The 21,190-nt window shown below is 43.4% G+C and overlaps 1 protein-coding gene across 1 annotated transcript; it reads right to left on the bottom strand.

Moving 5' to 3' along the window:
- Positions 1-302: 302 nt before the first annotated feature.
- Positions 303-20,711, bottom strand: gabra4 (gamma-aminobutyric acid type A receptor subunit alpha4; the record flags this gene model as incomplete). Its single annotated transcript, XM_083652282.1, has 9 exons — positions 303-854; positions 4,813-5,066; positions 8,742-8,894; positions 11,255-11,398; positions 17,188-17,270; positions 18,608-18,828; positions 19,169-19,236; positions 20,324-20,442; positions 20,611-20,711. The coding sequence occupies 9 exons, from the start codon at positions 20,709-20,711 to the stop codon at positions 303-305; spliced, it is 1,695 nt and encodes a 564-aa protein (XP_083508408.1).
- Positions 20,712-21,190: the final 479 nt, after the last annotated feature.

Here is a 21,190-nt window from a genome sequence, read left to right on the forward strand (position 1 = left end):
CGCATATTCCTGAGTGCAGGTGCACTTCCTTCTTATGTTGAGTCAGAGATTTCTAATTTGGTTGAGTTGTTCCCATGCTTGCTGTTCGAGGACCTTAAGAAAATAAATAAATAAATAAATAAATAAAGGTATTTCCAGGATACAGAAGTGCTCGTCCAGCACATTTTCTTTACCTCTCTGGCCAAGAACAATACTGTAGTTTCCTCTTCTTGTCTGCAAAGCTGATAAAATCCCGTAATCCTTATTCGCTTCCCATCTCTTGAAGGAAATGATTGTGCATCCCCGTCGCCGGTGCAAAGACCTTAGCCACCTTTGGCCACCATGGTGTCCTTCGATAGGTAAACCACCCAGTAGACCATATTAAACGCCCCAAAAGACACCGGGAAGAGGATTCGCGCGTACTTGTCAATTTTACTGGTCCCGCCCATCCCGGCGGTGGTGGGCTGAGAGCACGGCGACTGCTTTAGCTCCATTTTGCTCCCCATCATCTGGATGCGCTCCAGCCTGGGCCCCAGGAGGTGCTGCAGAGAGGAGGCATGCAGAGAGGAGGTGCTGGCCGCGGTGTGCTGCCGCGGCTGCCTGGCCGGCGTGGCCTCCGACAGGTCGGGGGTGGAGGCGGCGGCCTGCGGCGCATGGTGCCTCACCAGCTGGATGGAGGAGGAGGCCACGCTGAACTGGCTGCCCGACGTGGGGCTGCAGTGGGACAGGGTGGACGAGCTGCCGATAACGCCGCTGGCCGATGCTCGGGGCTGTCTTCCCCCCTGGCTGTACAGGACTCTCTGGCTGCCGTACGCCTCTTGCCGGTGGGATATGTAGATCCGCTTCCTCAGGTTGCCGTTGGTGTCCGCATTGTGCTGTGACAGGGGAGCAAAGCAATAGGCCTCATGACATACAGTATGCATTAGATATTACGGAGGTTCCCATCTTCAATGAACCCTGCCTCACCCTGCGTTAAAGCCACTGACCTCAATAATATGGACGAAGCCATCCATTGTTTTTTGGACTCATGTTTGGAAGCAAACGGGTCCTGCCTCAAGTGGCCATTCGAGGAACTATAGCTTTCAGGATAATTTCCGCATCATTTCCGCAGCTTAATACTTTTATTTAGTTTTAGTCACATGACCGTCTAAATGCTGTTTTTCCACCGCGTTGAGAAAGAGAATACATGATAATGGTCAAATTCACAGATATTGAATATCGTCAGAAAATATCTGCTCTTGGCAGCTTTAATCCAAAAATATAAGAATCTGCCTTCAAAAACTCTTATTGGTCAAACCCTAATATATACAGTATAAATATTTCTTTCACTGATGGATCTGAGTAAGTCACTGTTAGGAAGGTTAAGGTAAAGCCCATACACTTGTTGTGGCTTTTTTGTCCGTTTTGGGCTTTATGCTCATCTAAATGTGTTAAGCTAACCTTCATCAATATGGCTTGTGCCATGATGCAAGAATGAATTGACCAGATTTGTCAGAAATTAAATGCTTGTGCTTCACAAAACCCAACTCATATGACTGATGTTGTCATTGCTACTGTCTGCTTCAAGTTTCTCTGCATTAAAGAGACTACAGTTGCACACACTTTTCATTAAAAAAAGCAGATGAGGCAATATAAACCTTGTCATATTGATCTGATTACAGTCCTTTTGACACAGATGGCCTGCATCTGGCCTGCATACTGTGTGCAATACAGATGTCACTTACCAAGGATTTCACTAATTTCACACCAGCTTAAGAGAGGAAGTAGGTATACACTGTAGCGCTGCATCGGGCGGTAATGCAGTATCGCGTCAAAGGAGCTTATCCTTTGAAAGCTGATGTTCTCAAGCAGGGAGGGTGTGATGCTGGTACCAGAAATAATCCCCCCCCCAACTGAAAGGATCCAACGTGCAACAGAGGAAGTGTTATTGTGTGCCATGTGCAACAGAGGAAGTATTATTGTGTGCCATGTGCAACAGAGGAGGTGTTATTGTGTGCCATGTGTGCAACAGAGGAAGTGTTATTGTGTGCCATGTGCAACAGAGGAAGTGTTATTGTGTGCCATGTGCAACAGAGGAAGTGTTATTGTGTGCCATGTGCAACAGAGGAAGTGTTATTGTGTGCCATGTGCAACAGAGGAAGTGTTATTGTGTGCCATGTGCAACAGAGGAAGTGTTATTGTGTGCCATGTGCAACAGAGGAAGTGTTATTGTGTGCCATGTGCAACAGAGGAAGTGTTATTGTGTGCCATGTGCAACAGAGGAGGTGTTATTGTGTGCCATGTGCAACAGAGGAAGTGTTATTGTGTGCCATGTGCAACAGAGGAAGTGTTATTGTGTGCCATGTGTGCAACAGAGGAGGTGTTATTGTGTGCCATGTGTGCAACAGAGGAAGTGTTATTGTGTGCCATGTGCAACAGAGGAAGTGTTCTTGTGTGCCATGTGCAACAGAGGAAGTGTTATTGTGTGCCATGTGCAACAGAGGAAGTGTTATTGTGTGCCATGTGCAACAGAGGAAGTATTCTTGTGTGCCATGTGTGCAACAGAGGAAGTGTTATTGTGTGCCATGTGCAACAGAGGAAGTGTTCTTGTGTGCCATGTGCAACAGAGGAAGTGTTATTGTGTGCCATGTGCAACAGAGGAAGTGTTATTGTGTGCCATGTGCAACAGAGGAAGTGTTATTGTGTGCCATGTGCAACAGAGGAAGTGTTATTGTGTGCCATGTGCAACAGAGGAAGTGTTATTGTGTGCCATGTGTGCAACAGAGGAAGTGTTATTGTGTGCCATGTGTGCAACAGAGGAGGTGTTATTGTGTGCCATGTGTGCAACAGAGGAAGTGTTATTGTGTGCCATGTGCAACAGAGGAAGTGTTATTGTGTGCCATGTGCAACAGAGGAAGTGTTATTGTGTGCCATGTGTGCAACAGAGGAAGTGTTATTGTGTGCCATGTGCAACAGAGGAAGTGTTCTTGTGTGCCATGTGCAACAGAGGAAGTGTTATTGTGTGCCATGTGCAACAGAGGAAGTGTTATTGTGTGCCATGTGCAACAGAGGAAGTGTTATTGTGTGCCATGTGCAACAGAGGAGGTGCGTGGATAGCGGGGGTTGTCTTTAGCAGCATGGTGGCAGAGGTAACAGGCCAAGAAACCATAACAGCCGACACACCCCGACCCGCCTGCTCTCCAGGAAATGAGTATTAATCCCCCCCCCCCCCCCTTCCCCCCCAGCACCACAGCCTTTCTGAAACCTATACAGATGTGCCGGGCTGCGTTGCCATGGCAACGTACTAATCCACTGAAGTGCCGTTGTCACTAAACTGCATTCAGTGCACGATTATTACTCCACACTGGGATTTGGACTGGAGGCCAACTTAAAGCAGTCTGACATATGCATTGCTGCTGGGTTTCATCAACTTCAGCCATGAATTAACAGTTGGAAAAACTTACTGTCAAGCTCAAAGAATTCAAGTATGATCACCATTACTGCTATGATCCTACCATGCCCAACTCTTTCTATATAACTGCTTATAGAAATCGATTTATATATGCTTAGCAGTTTAAACACTGCAAAATAAGATTAACATGATAAGATTAACATGTTTACATACCGGCTTATAACACATTCATAATATCTGCACAAGAGCTTCACAATAGTTACATGGCACATTCATGAATACCGATTGTGTAAGTTTTCACATGTGTTCATGTAAGACTTGTTTCAACTAACACAGTAATAGGAGAGTGTCAATTTATTTAGTAAAATTTCAAAATAAAAGTCCTCCTGGCAATTGCCATTTTTAACCAAGAAACAAGCCTTTTGGTCAGCCATAAAGATCTGTCTCTGTTGTATTCTCTTGTAGCACTTTCCTGTGTTCTATACTCACTCTCCTTTCTTAACCAGATTCAATCAGCGGCTATCTCTCGAGCTAGAGATAAGTATTTCATCCTGGTGGCACAAAGTTGGGAATTCTTTTAACTTGGTTCACCATCACCACCCTAAGTTCAGCATAGCACCCTGGGCACTTGACCTTATATATTTTTAAATATTGGCAGCAGTGGAACCCCCGCTGTTCACGCTGCGGTTGTCAGAAAAACCTTCTGTATATTGAAGGAAATAGATTTCAGAACAACTGAGATCATTTGAACATAGCCGATACATAATGTTTTGACATTTGCTGCAGTAAGGATATCACTACTTTGCAGGCCAGGACTCATAAGGAAAATAATGGCTGTGTGGGTCACTGGCAATTTACTGAGCCCAAATAAGCTTACCGGTTATAGTAGAACCAGTTGAGCCATATTTTCTGTTTGACATTTTCCGTTTTAGCACAATAGTCTGTTTTGTAGGTGTAAGATCATTACAGCATGTCCAGCTAAATCTTGGGCGCATAAAAATGTATGAAATCTTTTACAATGTCACCATGTCAACAGTCAACAGAAATCCGGTTTATGACTGTAGGTGGAAGCAGGTCCCACTGGATCCACTATTTTGAAACAGGAGCTCTGCTGTTGAGCTTTGAAAGAGTAACTAAACCCAAACCCGAATCTGTGTAAACACCGACATCCAATAAGAACCACCCCCCACCGCCCCCTCTTAGCCAATTGGCATGAAGACAAACACACGCACACACCTTCACACACAAACACACACTCCATGCCAATTTGCATCCTCCTAGGGCAAAAACTTGGCGGTGAACTTTTTGTGGACCGACCGAGCGACAGTGACTTATAGAGCTGCTGGTCAGGGCTAAAAAAGGACAGGATAAGTGTGCTCTTCAAAGTAAAGTGTAGTCAGACTATTCACCGTCCACGGCCACTTCAATTAACAGGAAATCACCTGCAGCACTTCCTCTGCGTCCTTGGCCTTGACAGGCGTGGTTTGGGGCACAGGGGGACACTTGGCCGGCCTCTTCTTGGCGTTGGTCTGGGCGTTGGTGAAGTAGTTGACGGCGGCGAACTCGATGAGGGCCGAGAAGACGAAGGCGAAGCACACGGAGATGAACCAGTCCATGGCCGTGGCGTACGACACCTTGGGGAGGGAGTGGCGAGCGCTGATACTCAGCGTGGTCATGGTCAGGACAGTGGTGATGCCTTCAGAGGGAAAGAAATCACAATAAGAACTGTAGAAATCTATAGATGCTTTTAAGTTGACAACATAAACATTATAAAATTGCCCCTAGCTTACTTCCTGTTGCAGTGTTTGCTAATACAATGGCTGACAGGAAATAAGCTAGGGTTCAAACTGTTCCCCTAGCAACACAATTCCGTGAAAACTGTCTAGAGTTCAGTCGACACAAGTCAAGTTCAATCACTTCAGGAAATGGATGTTCAGCAAAATTCGACAACTTTACAGAACTTTATTATTTATCGATTATTCTATCGAATTTGTGCCAAAATGATTTACAATGGAGACTCGATCATTGATATTTAAATTGACGTTTCAATTTCTATTTGGAATGGAGTCAGCTGAAAGCGGATTGACCTGACCTTGATTCATCAACAGTATAATTATCTGCCTATAAATATCTATGGGAACTACAGTTCCCCCCACAAATCGGCATGTGTTGAATCCAACACCACCTCAGGACGCAAATACTGTGAAATAATTGGAAATTAAAGGTACCCCCCATAAAGGATTTTCTACACATCATTGCCAAATAAATGATGATGATCATTGGCGTGATGTTTAATAACCCATGGATGCTGCTCTCTACCAGCATATTTCATGATGGTAATGCCTTTGGATAATGATCCAAATACAATTTGGCACTCTGAAATGGGAGAAAAGGGAGAAAAAGGACTATTAGTGCTTCACCTGTGTGTCCAGTCTGGCTGAAAAAGCCCTGGTTAAATGGGAGAGTTTGCACTTTAAACTTGTGTTCACTGCATCATTTACCAAAGTGATAAGAGTATTAAGTAATGAGCCAAAACCTCGAAACCCATGAAAAGACTGGATTTGCGTGCCTCAGAGCTTTGTGTGCTCGCTAACTATTGTCTGCTCAGTTGTTGACAGTTTCATCTGAACTGGAGTCGGTGTTCGTGCAGTGGTGCATTAGATATATACAGTCAGCTCCAATGGGATATGGGTAACAACATATTTTGATGCAGATTGGAGTTTTAGGTGCACAAACATTTGTCAAAAGCAGAGCTACTCTGCAGCAGAAAATAAGCTCGCTGGTTGAGTTAGATAGATAGTAGGCTATGTTGTTATCCAAATCCCACTGGAGCTAATGCACCATTGCAGGAACATTAGGGACTCCAGGCCAGATGAAACGGTCACCAACTGTATCCACAATAGTTTACCAACCACGCAATGCTGCAAGGCCTTAGCCGAGTTTGAGTCTGTCTCTAGCCCTGCTGCCCATTATGCTACTGCCTTTCACTCTCACCGTATCACAAGAAATACCACCAGAATAATCTCATCCAAAAACAGTCACCACCAATCTGGTCTGCACGTGAGGTGATCTGTGGCTGCCACAATAGCAGAAGGTTATATATAAGCCCCTGGCTCATCACTCGCCCTTGGAATTATTAACTGATCGCAATAATGTGATGTGGAGAAAATCCCCTTTACGTCGGAGATCTAGAACAAGCTGTGCTGCAGAGTCCTTGCCCAACAGAATACCCCCCCCCCCCCCCCCACCACACACACACACACACACACACACACACCGTGGTGCCCGGACGTGACCGCCATATAATTACTTGTCAATCACACGCAGCGGGGTGACTTTGACAGGTGAACTCAGGCTCCAGGCCTCAGACTGAGAATATTAACCTCCAGTACAAAGCTGTTTCATCAGGTTGATTGTTCCCATCAGTCCACGGATGTACAGTGAGTAGGCTATGATATGATTTGTCTAATTCAAATAGATTGGAATTGAATGTTTACAGAAGGAAGCAGACATGAATGAATGCATCGTGCCCATTCAAATTGTACTATGTTTCTTAATTTTTTATTTTGCTTTTGTTAATAGGTGCATGTTTTGGTTGTACAGTATGTCCTCTCACCATTGCACCATTGAAATATCGTAGTGTAATAATGTTTGTTTTTAAGTAAATCGGCAACTTTTACTCCAAGTACATCACACGCACGCATGCACGCACGCACGCACGCAGACACACACACACACACACACACACACACACCGCAGCAACAGTGCTTCCAACACCCTCATTCCTCATTACAGTCAACCTGTGACATTAGTAGGCTAATTTGTGTGTGTGTGTGTGTGTGTGTGTGTGTGTGTGTGTGTGTGTGTGTGTGTGTGAAACTGTCATTACTAATGATAAGATATAACACGCACGTGCGCGCGCACACACAGTACTTTCATGTGAGTGACATCACTAGTACTGACAATATCAATGGTTGACTATTCATTTGCACGAACGTGGGGAATATATTCCAAAACAAAGTGCATGAGTTTGAGCAGCTCTGTGTCTTTAACAGCTTCAGTGCTCGGCTGCCTGCCTCATATCAGCACAATCTAATCTGTTTCTTTGAAGACAGCAGGGGAGCCAAGGGGAGGAGACAAGTGGGTCACAGGCTGAAAACTAGCTGTCATAGGCTAATTAACTATTTAGAATGGAATAACTAGACTTAAGCATTTTAGGTCTTATGCCACCATGTGCTTGCTAATAATGTCATTACCATTTTAACATCACATAAATAGTAAACATTAGTAAACAGAATATCATCACTCTGAACAGTTTGGAGAGCCTGTTGCATGTGATCATGTGATAACTGCTGGATAATGTAATAACTTGTCAAAATGTGATTATTGTTATCAATTATGTGATTACTTCATAGAGGAACATATTTTAACTGATGACGTGAATGTCGACTAATGTAACATTTATAAAGAACAATAAGAATGTAATAACTCAAGTTATTATACAGTATTACTACAGTCAATATAATTGTTATATCTTTTGAAGTACAGTAATAATGAAAGGGTCTAAAGCTATCGTCTGGGAATCGAAAGGTTCACGGTTCGAGGCTCGCTCGTCGCTCCAAGTGTCCTTGAGCAAAACACTCCTAACTGCTCCCGACGAGCAGTTGGCGCTTTGCATGGCTGCAGATGCTGTTGGTGTGTGAATGTGAATGCAAGCATGAATGGGTGAATGTACGTGTAGACATACTGTAAAGCGCTTTGAGCGGTTGTCAGGCTTGCAAAAGCACTATATAAAAAAATCCAGTCCAGTCCAATGGTTAATATGATAATATTGTGAAGTAATACATGTATATTAGCCTAGATAAACCTTTTTTATACACTTTTAACCCATTTAGAGGACATTTCTATTATATTTTGACAAATTATGACTATTCAGGAAATATAACTTTTTCTTATGTAGAGCCAATTTTCACCTATGGGCTTTGCTTTGGGTCATGAACGCATCAAACTGATTTTGTCCTAATGCTGTCAGCTGTCCTTTCAAACCGGTTCTAAAACATTATGACAGCACACGGTATGAGTTTGGATTTCACATTATAAACGTAATAAAAACAGAAAACAGCAGTCCTTTATATTCCCCATAAGCACAACATAGCATGGACACTCTGACACTGACCACTCTGTCAGCGAGCAGCAGTGAGCGGACACTCTGACACTGACCGCTCTGTCAGCGAGCAGCAGTGAGCGGACACTCTGACACTGACCGCTCTGTCAGTGAGCAGCAGTGATCGGACACTCTGACACTGACCGCGCTGTCAGCGAGCAGCAGTGAGCGGAGAGGTGGAATGAAGGATTTGGGAGTTCTACGTACCGAAGACTGTCCGTGCCGGGACAGATTCTTTATTTATCCAGAAGGACACTTGGGAGAGGATTACTGTCATTATGCAGGGGATATACGTCTGAATCATGAAGTAGCCCATTTTACGTTTCAGGTGGAAGTACACCGTCATCACCACATATTCACCTGCAAGATCATCACAAATGAATTTGTTTGATTCACAAAGATACGATTGACAGAACGACAGCTTAACACAGACGTTGTCACATGTGATTTTGTTTTGTCTTAGTTTTACTCATGTTATATTTTAGAAAAACCCTTTACTCCCAACTCTGATACTTCACAGCTGATCCAGGTCTTGATTGCCGCTCCTTCCACAAAAAACTTGCCATTGCTTAAATCCTTGTGAGCAGCCAGATTCTGCAGTATTTGAATTGACAGGCCCTCTTGAACAACTCCTCAACTCATGTTTACAATGTTTGATCTCAAGGGGCCTGTATACTGTCTGTCAGTCACTCATATCGTTCCAACTAAGGGTGTATTCACACCTCTGGGTCGTTTGCTTTGTTCCGATTCAGGTACTTAATTGATACAATTGTTGCATTTGTGCCTTGGGTCGTTTGTGTTCACACAGCCACAAATCAAACGGTCCAAATAGTATTGCCAAGCCTCCTGGATTGGCCAGGAGACACTCCGGTAGGCTAATAGCCTCTCGGGATGGAAAACATAATTCCCAGAGATTTTTCTAGCCTATATGATTATAAGAATGTGTTTTGTTAGACCTACATTGTAGGCTACAGTACGTGGGGCGTGCCCCGTGCGAGGAGAGAGAGAGAGAGTGAGAGAAAGAAAGAAAGAGGGAGGGATCGGGAGAGAGAGGGAGAAAGTTATTTATTTGTTTATTTATGTAGCCTATGTAAGTATGTATTTATTTAGGCTATCTATCAGGAATTTGGATAGAAGATCAAAGACCCTCGCAAGCCTATATCTTTATACTCTAGGATCTGTCATATTGAAGATATTCATGATTATTCAACAAGACAAGTGTCTAGGAGATTACTTGTATTGCCTTCCACAAATTTAATATCTACTCAAAAATCTGTTATGTATAGAGCCACTGCATTATGGAACAAGCTGTCTGATAGTATGAGAAACACACAGTCTTTAATTCTGTTCAAAAAACATCTTAAAAAGAGTCTGTTGATTGAACATTGATTAATGTGAATCTGAATTTGGTGTTGGTGTTCGTACATTTTTTATTTTCTTTTATGTTTATCTGTAAACTGTTTTAATCAAAAGCAACCATAGTTGGGTTGTAGTTATATTTTAAGAAAGCTTACATAGCATTACCTCATTCTTTTCATGATTTAAGGTATACAAACTGTATTTGAATAATTGTATCCATGTATGTTTTTTTTTTTTTTTTTACTTTTATGTTGTGGACCCCAGGAAGAATAGCTGCTTCCATGTGTGGCAGCTAATGGGGATCTGAATAAACAATAAACAATAAACCCTCACAACTTCTGCTATTACTATCACGGAGACTTCAGAGGATTACGCATATGAACACCTGTCCTGTCAGGAATAAAATATTAATAAATAATTTAATAATAGCCTATACGGACATTTCGAGGAAGACATGCAATCAGTCTGATTGTCTGATTGAACCATGACAATCTTCTCACAAAGAAGGCTGGCTCTGATTACCACGACTTGTTTTCATTTATTTAATGGAGACCAGATAAGTTGATCGAGTTCAAACTGCTGACAAGTCGCCAAAACAGGATCTGAATTTAGGAGCGCCCGGCTAGCAGGGTAAGATCTGAATGAAGATGTTTTTAAAAGATAAAAATGCTCGTTCTTCAGGCCATTAGCACGGTGCAGCTGACTACGGCAGCTGTTTTATCAAAGAATGCGCAAGAATGCGTTTCCTGCAGTTGTGTCGGATCACGTTCTCACCACAAACGAACCGCACCAGAGTTCGTTTGAGTGCGATTGCTGTGTTCACACTCCCCCAAACGAACCGCACCAAGGTGGAAAACGCTCTCTGTTTCGGAACAACTGCTCCAAACGAGATAGGTGTGAATACACCATAAGCTACATTGGTGCAGTATGGTATTGTCATTCATATAGCAAATACATTCTTGTCTTCAGCTGTTACGCTTTTGGACATTTTTAAATCAATTGTATGAAACATTAAGGTAAAGATAGACTCAGCACTTTCACTAGATCTTAAATATAGTACAGAGAAAAATATTTATTTTCTTTCAAGAACTAGAACAGATTTGACTCAGTTCCTAAAATCAATCAATACTCTCTGATCACAATCTATAGAATCACCAGCATTGACATTGATATTACTGGATGGCTTCATTCATAGTCATATTATGCTAAAACAAAAGATAAACACTTTGATGCATTCTTTACACTATACACAGTCAATCCGATGCGTTCGGCTCACAGCTCAGCTCTGCATTCATTTTGCCATCAGTGTAATTGGATTAAGGTAAAGATAAAATGGAGCAAGGACAAGCAGAGCGTAGTACCTGTAATGGACTTAATGGTTTCACTGGAGACCGTCTGGCCAATGAGATCATACTGAACGAGACTGGAGGACTCGGGGGGAACCTCCACCGAATGCTGAGGCCCTTTGGTCCAGGTGTAGATCATCTCTGTTTTAGGATAGGCATCTGTGGGCAGACAGCAGAACACAGCTGTGAGTCATCGAAACAAGAACAGATATATAAACATACTGTTCACTCACAACAGGGATTTTATAAAAGGCAGTAAACCAAGTCATATTATCACTTTTTTTCACTTTGATTTTGAATTCAGGTCATCTCTACTCTTATTTAAGTTTCTGTTGCTGGTATATATATTTTTTTTTATTGGTATTTAGAATCTTCTGATTGATTTTATACCAACTATGGCAGGTATTTAGGGAAGGTGTTCCCCACATAATTGGATTCTTATCATGGGATATTAAAACTCTCTATTGAGAGCCAGAGGCTAAGTGACCCACCTCATCTATTCAATGGCACTGTAGGAGAATCTCTGGGATACATTACAGCCTTAAATGAAGAATCAATTTGCAAAACACATTATTGAACAGTTGAATATATAAAATGCACAAAGAAACGTTTGTAGTCAGGAAGGAACCTCCATCATATTGACATTGACTGACCATTATCTGATGTTTAATTATTTTACGATTTTACGATCGATCTGAAACTGCACATGGGCATTGAGCGTTGGAATAGACTGGTCAATGATCTCATCACTGATTACATCACTCACTGATTACATCATCACTGATGACATCACTCATCAGTATTCAGAATAAAAGTCCAACACACACTTCCAAATAAAAGTCCAACACACACTTCACACAGCCCTTCAGAATAAAAGTCCAACACACACTTCACACAGCCCTTCAGAATAAAGGTCCAACACACACTTCACACAGCTTTAGACAATAAAAGTCCAACACACACTTCACACAGCCCTTCAGAATAAAGGTACAACACACACTTCCCACAGCTCTACACAATAAAAGTCCAACACACTTCACACAGCTCTAACGGGTTGGCCAATCAATCTGAAACTGCACATGGGCATTGAGTATTAGCACAGGCAAGGACTTACAAAGCAGATTTGTTCATTTTCCCAAATTTAAGCTGTTTTTGCATTTTTGCCATTTTTGGTAAGTCTGCACTGAGCTGTTGCACATGCTTTTCCGAGTATGGACTAGTTTAATAAAAGGCCAATATCAGATAGCCTATATCAACTAACCAATATAACAGTTTAATGCCTCTCATCATACAATTCCCTCAACTTCTCAGTCTAATATCTCTAAGACTTCAGATCCACTGCAACCGATGTGATGTAGGTAGAGTCAGATCATGATGTCTCACTCTCTGATGCTTCTGTTGTAAAACATCTGAAACCTAGCTTCAACATTCAAACAAATGCTCCATCATGAATGATGTACTGCTCCATCATTACATTACACATCTTGATGTACTGTCTGACGCAGGTCATTTTCTTTTAGGAATCATCAAAAAGTCACTTTATTATCCAACTGCCTAAAAGGGGTTCGCTGCAGACCGGCAACAAGGGCCAGAGGAAGAAAGCACGAAAAGAAAAAATGTGGGTTGTTGCCTGCCCCTCCCTATGGGACTCCACATCGGCGGGATACCAACTGCACTGGGAAGTGAAATGACTCCCGTGTGTCATGGAGTGGAACACAATGCCTGTGCACTCAAGTCCAGATGGAGAAACAGAGAGAGAGAGAGAGAGAGAGAGAGAGAGAGAGAGAGGGAGAGAGAGTGATGGAGAGAAAAGGAAAGGCAAAGCAGACGGACAGAAAATATGCACACACACACACACGCACACGCGCGCGCACGCGCACACGCACACACACACACAGACACACACACACACACACACACACACACACACACACACACACACCAGATATGTAAACTAGCAGCATAGGTCTGAGCTATCCCGAGGCAGCGGAAGGGATTCTGACCTTTCCCTAGCTTCGGGCCACATCAGATCCACAACTGCCTCCTCCCGACTGAGGCCAGGGGACGTAGTGGGACAGGAGAGCGGGGCAAAGTGGGACAGGAGAGGGGGGCAAAGTGGGACAGGAGAGGGGGGCAAAGTGGGACAGGAGAGGGGGGCAAAGTGGGACAGGAGAGGGGGGCAAAGTGGGATGGGAGAGGGGGAGGCGTCGCACCGTTAGAGAAGGATGATGAACTGGGTAAATGTGAATTTGTCCTCTGCAATGTCATAATGGTGGGGATGGAGGATTGGGGCGAATGCAAGGCAAACCGTGCATTTGTCTCCACCCACCCCCCCTCCGCAAATGCAATCTTCCACAAAAAAATCTCTCTGTGCTCTCTCTCTCTTCTGATAAGACAGAGCGCGGGCTCGTTTGAGAAGCTCCCTTCATTTGAGATCATTGGTTTCTGATGACCGGTTGGCTCTGCTGACCGAGAGAGGCTAACGCTAGTAGAGTGAACACAGCCATAAGTGCCGTTAAGTGACATTTTCACAGTTCTTCTGAGTGGATTTGGATTTGATTTGGCAGTGCTGATTGGCTGAAGGAGTTGTCTGTCAAGGCAAGTACTCCCACCCACTGAAATTGATACCGAGAGGGTGAAAGAGAACGTGAGATCTATCAGGATGTTCTAACCAGGCTAATAATTACCATAAACAAATAAGACCGCGATGGAGACACTGAGCTATATTATGTGGAGACTGTGGCTCCACCTCCTCCCAGACTCCACCTCCTCCCAGTAGGCTATATATATATATGTGGAGAGTGTGACTCCACCTCCTCCCAGTATACTCTTTTGAGGGTAAAATTAGTGGACCAGATTCTGTGCAGTTTGCCCTTGTGTGTGAGGTCCCCACCACTCTGAACTTTTTGATGCAGCTGCTGCTGGTGCTAGCTTTGCGGACAGTGCGTAGTGTATTTATATACAGTCAATCCTCTCTAGCTCTATGGCACTTTAAGTTCTATTATTTTTTGTCTCGTCAAAAGTAACCATGTAGATAGCCTCTATGAGGTCAGTTTATCGAAATGACGTCTGTATGGAAATCTGATTTTCGTTGTCGGAGATCAGGAGGAACCGGGGGCCAGCCGGTCATCTCAGCTCCTAGCAGCCAGACTCAGGGCTGCTCCAGCTGGGCAACTTAACAAGGTCATACGGGGGAAATGATCCTATCCACCTTCTTTTTGAATGCCCCACTGTAAAAAAAATAATTGTGGGTACAAGGTCCGGTTTAACGTGACTTATTGTTGCAGCTTGCCATTTCCTTTGTTATACACGGCTGCAGACCCGAATTATAAACCGGAAACTGGAGTACGTTATAAAAGTTATAAATATACCGGTAGTCACGTTATAAACAACTAACCAACGCTGGGGGTCCGTATGGAAACAGTGTTACTCAAAATGGTTAAAAGTTAAATCAATTTGGTCATTCAGTGGCGTTTTACTGCCATGTAAAGTAACTATTACGCTAGCCGCTAGCATTAGCCACAGTAGCGACTACCAGTGTTGGGCAAGTTACTTTCAAAATGTAATATACTACATATTACTAGTTACTTTCATTTGAAAGTAATAAGTTACTTTACAATATTACTTTCTGTGTAGAGTAACCCGTTACTTATTACACTACTTTTGCATTACTTTGACCAAAACAAAAGCAGCAGCAGAATGACATCGCCGCCCCGGAACCATCCCGAAAAATAATTTCAACCGCCTTGAAGTCAGTGTAAACAATCCAAAATTCTAAATGTTATTATTTTCCTTTGTTATTGTCATCTATAGTGGTTATTTGTATAAAAACACACAGTTTGATTAGGAAATGATTGTATCTTTTTTAAATATGTGCTGTGATTTAATAAAATGTAACTCAGTTTGTAACTTGAGTTACTTGACAAAGTAACTGGTATAATATTACTTAAATCCTATAAGTAATAAGTTATATTACTGAGTTACTGCTAAAAGTAATATATTACATGTAATATGTTACTTTTGTAATGAGTTACCCCCAACACTGGCGACTACCCACAATGCATTACGTTATCCCAGCACCCGAACGGCACGGCTGTAGAGCAGAATGGCTCTGCTGTAAAATAAAATCCTCATAGATGTTTTTTTTGTCAAGTTAAAACTGTCTATTACACCGGAAGCGGAAGAAGCACCCATCAGGCATCATGGCAGCTAGAAATAAGGTGGATAGAATTATCTGATAGAAACCACCTTTGGAAAAAAAGTATCTGAAGTGTACTTTGATTGTTTGGTTTTGGCTCATTTTCCCATCCACTAACATGGCGAAGGCGGGCCTTGTGATCTATACTGGGACTGGCCGCCAGAGCGGCGATCTAACACTAAAGGGGACCTGATATGGCGTCCATCTTTATTATATGTCGATGGATGGAGAATGATTGTTAGCCTCTATCTCAGTAAATGGTTTTCTATCCTACCAGATATTGCAGAACAATAAAGCAGTGTATTACTTGCATTTGTGCCATAAAGCAATGCAGCAGATTTCCTGTGATATCTGACTGGGAGACAGTACACCAACGTAAAATACAGTGTTGATTGAGGCTTGTAGAGGCTGTCAGGCTATATCAGTGAAGGTGATGCTAAGTAGAAATATCACACGCTTTGCTCATCTCTAGTGTGCCTTGCCCACTTTGTGGGCTCGCTGGCCTGCTCACCTGGGCATGCGCATTAGAGTTCTCCGTTTCAGGCTGAGCCCGATGGGACACGACCCAGACAGACGGGCTCGGTCCGGGTTCGGGCTGACCATTCATGCTAATTAGTCGGGTCGGGCTTGGGCTTCAACTTACTAGGGTCGGTTCGGGTCAGGTTTGAATTTTCAGGCCGGTTGAGAACTCTAATGCGCAGTTGAGCAATTGTGAGCGACACGCCGAGTGGAATCCTTTGCCTTATTACTAGTGAGATAACTCAAAAATAATGTGACAATGATTTCATTGATGTTAAAATGCTACACACTCTTTAAAAAGCTTCCTACAATGAATGACTTAGCAAGATTACTGGCCATTTCACCCTAAGTGGAATCTAAATGGGATATTCTCCATATGTCTCTCCTAGATACAAACAATGCATTGCTTTGTCTTTGGGCTTCACTGCCTTCTTTAGGACCACTTGGGCAGTGTTGACAGACACAATGTCAGCCACCAGTCTACTTGCTGACACACAGGTGGAATATCCTCTCCTGTCACTGGGGAGAATCAGCAATTGTCTGCTTGTTGGTCAGTGGTCACCTTCTATCTAGGCTTGTCACCGCAGTAGTCGGTGTTACACGGTGGTCTGACATACACCAATACATTACTGCTCACTGACACCGTTGTCCCCCCTCCCCAGCCGGGGACTACCTTGACGGCTGCGTCGGACTGAGAGCACTTACAGTAAATGAAAAATCTGGTCCATAAGGAGAGCGGAGGAGCTCCTATTATCTTCACGGTGGAGAGAGAGAGAGAATCAGACACAATCAGAAGTCGAAAAAACAGGCATTGAGCCGACAAATATCTTCTCATGTTCCATGTTACTGGTAACACCGGTGTTGTCACAAGTTCATTAACGAGTGGAAAAAATTCCAGGTGGTGTCAACTCTACTATCTAACCTTCCCTTTAGAGGCAACACACAATAAACACAGGCTGTGATTGGATTTGTCTCATGTCAGCTTCTGCCATGATTTGAACATACAGAATATGGGATCTCTCTCTCTCACACTCACTCACTCGCTCGCTCGCTCACACACGCACACTCACTCACTCACTCACTCACGCACGCACGCACACACACACACACACACACACACACACACACACACACACACACACACACACACACACACACACACACACACACATACACACACACACAGACACAAACAAACACACACACACACACACACACACTCAGGACTTACAGCTTCCAAACTTGAGGGGGCATGCGTGTACATCCATGGGGAAGTCCACAAGCCTCATGGGACATTCAGCATTAATAGTCAACCTGTTGATAGCAAAGAAAATAGTTCTTTCAAAAAGGAACAAATACACGCACATACACACACAAATACGCACACGCGCGCGCACACACACAGACACCCATGCACGCACACACACAATCTTTACTGCATTTTACATTTTAACTACTGCCCATTTCTAGTCATGGCTCCTTCATGTAAACCTATTACACTTACATATCAATACACTGTACTCGATTCTCACATTTTGGGGGAAACGGGACAAAACAGGAGGAGCTAAAGCTTTCAGAGTTTCTGGCAATGAAGGATGATGGAAAAATGTTGAATCCTCTTCAGTAAAGACAAAGCAACAACAAAAACCCGGAGAAGCCACACCTCTTTTTAAAGCAGCTACGAGCAAGATTTTCGATTGTTATTAAACAGTCTAAATTTAATATCAATGCATCACATCTTACCTCTAATAGTAGACGAGACCAACGCAGAGTAGTCTCGCTTGAACCCCGAGTGAATCGGCCAGTGTTAGTCTGTCTGTGGCCAGGGCAGATCAGGAAGTGAAATGAAACGGTTTGCAGCAGCCATTTCGGCCATAACCACAAAATAACTTCCAAAAAACCTGTTAGAATATAACGAGAGATGTTCGTGAGAGTATGCATGGCGTTCTCCTTGTTTATGGTATGTTGCTAGGCAGCGCGAACGGGGGAAGGCAGGCAGCTGCGTTTCACTTCCGGGTTTCACTTCCGGGTTTATCCGGTCCGCCGGTACGCAGAGAGAGAGAGCCCCCTGGTGACGTGAGTTTAGACAGACACAGACTTAATAATCATCAAGAGAGCAATCTCCGATTCACACGGCTTTGGTCTCAGCTACTATTATAGGTAAGATGTGATGCATCAATATTGTAATTATACTGTTTAATAACAATCGAAAATCTTGCTCGTAGCTGCTTTAAAGGCTAATGTTAACAATAATCTCCACCAGGGTCTCATTTGTTTGCTTTCTACAGTCCCTCCAGGATTTCCCAGAGTTCTTTTTGTGATTGTTGTGATCAAAAATGCTTGATTTTTCAGCTGCCTTTCTAAAAAAGTTTTATGTGATTTTTTTGTGGTAAAATTGCGTGAACTGACAAAAAATTGCAAGTTGAGGAATAACTACATAATGGCAACTTTTCTCAAAAATTACAATGCAGTTTGTGAAGTTTTATGTGATTTTTTTTTGTAAAATTTTGAGAACTGGCAAAAATTTCAAGTTGAGGAACCTGTTTTGCCGAGTTTTCCTGAATTTGCATTCATGATTGTGATCGCAAAATTGCAATTTCCTAGAGGGAGGGGGACTGGTTCTAGTCTGGCAGGTTAAACGCTGTCTGTACCTCATGGTGTAGAGGATGGTGCCATTCTTCATGATGCGAAACAGCTTGTTGGGGGCCGTCATGTTGTGGGCCACAGACCTCTTGCCGTTCCTGAAGAAGGTGTCCGGCGTCCACACCTTGGTCACCATGAGATTGTTGAGCCGCAGAATCTCTATCGGGCCTTCGTACCTCAACCTGCGGTCCACCCACGTCTGCCGAAAGAACACGTCCATGGTGTACTCCTGAGACAGAACCAGGAAAAACATCAAAGATTTTATATTAATTAAATTAATTAAATTAATATTAGGCTTTATAGTCATCTAAAGACATCCATGCCAGTTCATATTTATGCGGACAAAAGATGTTTCAGTCAGCAGATTCTCATCAGGATGAATGTGCTTGAAATGGTTTCCAGCTAGATCCATGAATCATGTCTGTTACATCTTCTTGGAACAAAAGTGCATGAAGTATAAAGAGCTTATATATTACCATTGGACTTAATTTGTCAAATGTTATTTAAAGCGCTGTTTTATTTAATAGAGTATGGTACAGTCATAGTCTACATAGTCTTCGGCTACATACCATTTCAACATCTGAGACGGGCCCAAAACTTGTCACATAAATGTCTGTTTTCACCTCAGTCACAGCGCCTATTGAGATGATAATGAAACAGCGTTAATGTTACAGTGTTGCAATGAACCCTTCAAGCCATCACACTCCACTCTTCAGGCCACTTTGCACTAGATGCTTCACAGCAAGCCTACCGCCCATCAGCATGAAAGACAAACGCTACACTGTATAGAAATGAAGACATGCAATAGTTGATCTCATGCTGGGCTGTATAGTGCAGTTCCATAATGGAATGGGGGAAAATAGCTTAAGAGGTTTAAGCCATAATCCTGTTTGAACAATCTTTTTTTGATGGAAGCAAGCTGAAAGTTGTTGTTTTTAAGTGCAGGGATCAGCAGAGCTGTGGATATCATGGCCAGTCCATGCACTAAATCAATTAGGCTTCTCTTTTAGGATAATGGTCCTATTAAAATGGCTGTTACTCACTCAGCATGCCGTGGTTTCACTCTCACTCTCACTCTCACACACACACACACACACACACACACACACACACACACACACACACTAGTTAAAATCTGTACTTTTAGGCTAGCACTTAAACTATGCATTAAGCTTGTCCCACGAAATACACATGATTATATAACTGCATGCGCTTAACCAACTAGACTTCAGGGATAAAGTCAAGACCATGTAGCGTCACATGTGGGCAAAGCTGCCGATGAAGCAACACGTTTCACTTGATCAAGTCATACCCACAAGCTGTCATGATGTCACCAGCAAGCAAAATCATGATAGGCCTAATAGTGCTATAAAACCTTCAACCTGGAGGGACTGTTAGTCTCTGTGTGTGTGTGTGTGTGTGGGGGGGGGGGTTGGGGGGGGGGGTTGCTAAATAGTGAGTTTATAGTGACCTTGACATAGGCTACTTGATGCTATCTTTATCTCCTGACCTATGGTATCACTATCATATTCTAATAATAATTTCCCTATAGGGAGTTGGTGTTTCTGTGGTAGTTTAAAGTGATGTTATGGTATTTTTTTTAAGTCTCCTATGGTAAAATTACTGTATGTTGAGATTTACAATATTTGGATTGTGCCTTTTAAAATGTAGCCTATCATAGGATTGATTACATGGTAAACAACTGGTATACTCTGAATACATACCACCGAATCCAGGTCGCAGCCTGTTGTCATAGCCGTCCAGAAGTCGGTCTAAAATGCGTGTGAAATTCTCCGGGTAGATCCTTTCATCCTTTCTTGTCTGCCCGGAGATTTTCTTTACACTGACCAAAACAAAGAAAGAACCAATAGGAACACACACACGGAGTTAACACGAAGTCAACGCAGCCTCACCGCAAATGAAAACAGCGCTCATTAAAAGCAACATGAATGAAGCACAAAAGGGGCGCACGGAGACACTTTTTGCGCGTATGGACCAGGTATGGACTCACCAAGTAGCCAAGCAGAAGAAGTAGAGGAGAGTGGAGAAGACGCTCTGAGTGGCCCGCTGGGCCGCTGTCACCTGCATCTCCTTCTTCGTGGCAGAGACCATCTTTGCATGCCATACTTTCAAGCCTCTTCACATCGCACCGCGGCCCGACGGAGGTACTGTATTGTCCCGGGGAAAGGTGAGCCTTGGCGGCGCAGAGGCAGAGGGCAGAGCGGCACCGTCCCGCTCCTCCTCCCGCAGGCTCTCTGCTCTGCTCTGCTCTGCTCTGCTCTGCTCTGCTCTGCCAGACACCGCGCACCTTCACCTCAAGCCCCGCTCACTGCTCCTGTCTGTCCGCTTCGAGCCAGAGACACACATCCTCTACCTCTCCTTTCCTAAAGGCTAGGCTACTCTGTCTTTCTCTGGCTTTCTATGTGTCCCCGTCTGTCTTTCTCTCCCTCTGTTTGCTTCGTTGTCTCTGTTCCTTCCTCCCTCCCTCCCTCGCTCTCTCCCCCCTCTCTCTCTGGTTTGTCCTCTCTCTCTCTCTCTCTCTCTCTCTCTCTCTCTCTCTCTCTCTCTCTCTCTCTCTCTCTCTCTCCCTC

The sequence above is a fragment of the Poromitra crassiceps genome (assembly GCF_964638095.1).
Source record: "Poromitra crassiceps genome assembly, chromosome: 15".
Taxonomy (NCBI): domain Eukaryota; kingdom Metazoa; phylum Chordata; class Actinopteri; order Beryciformes; family Melamphaidae; genus Poromitra; species Poromitra crassiceps.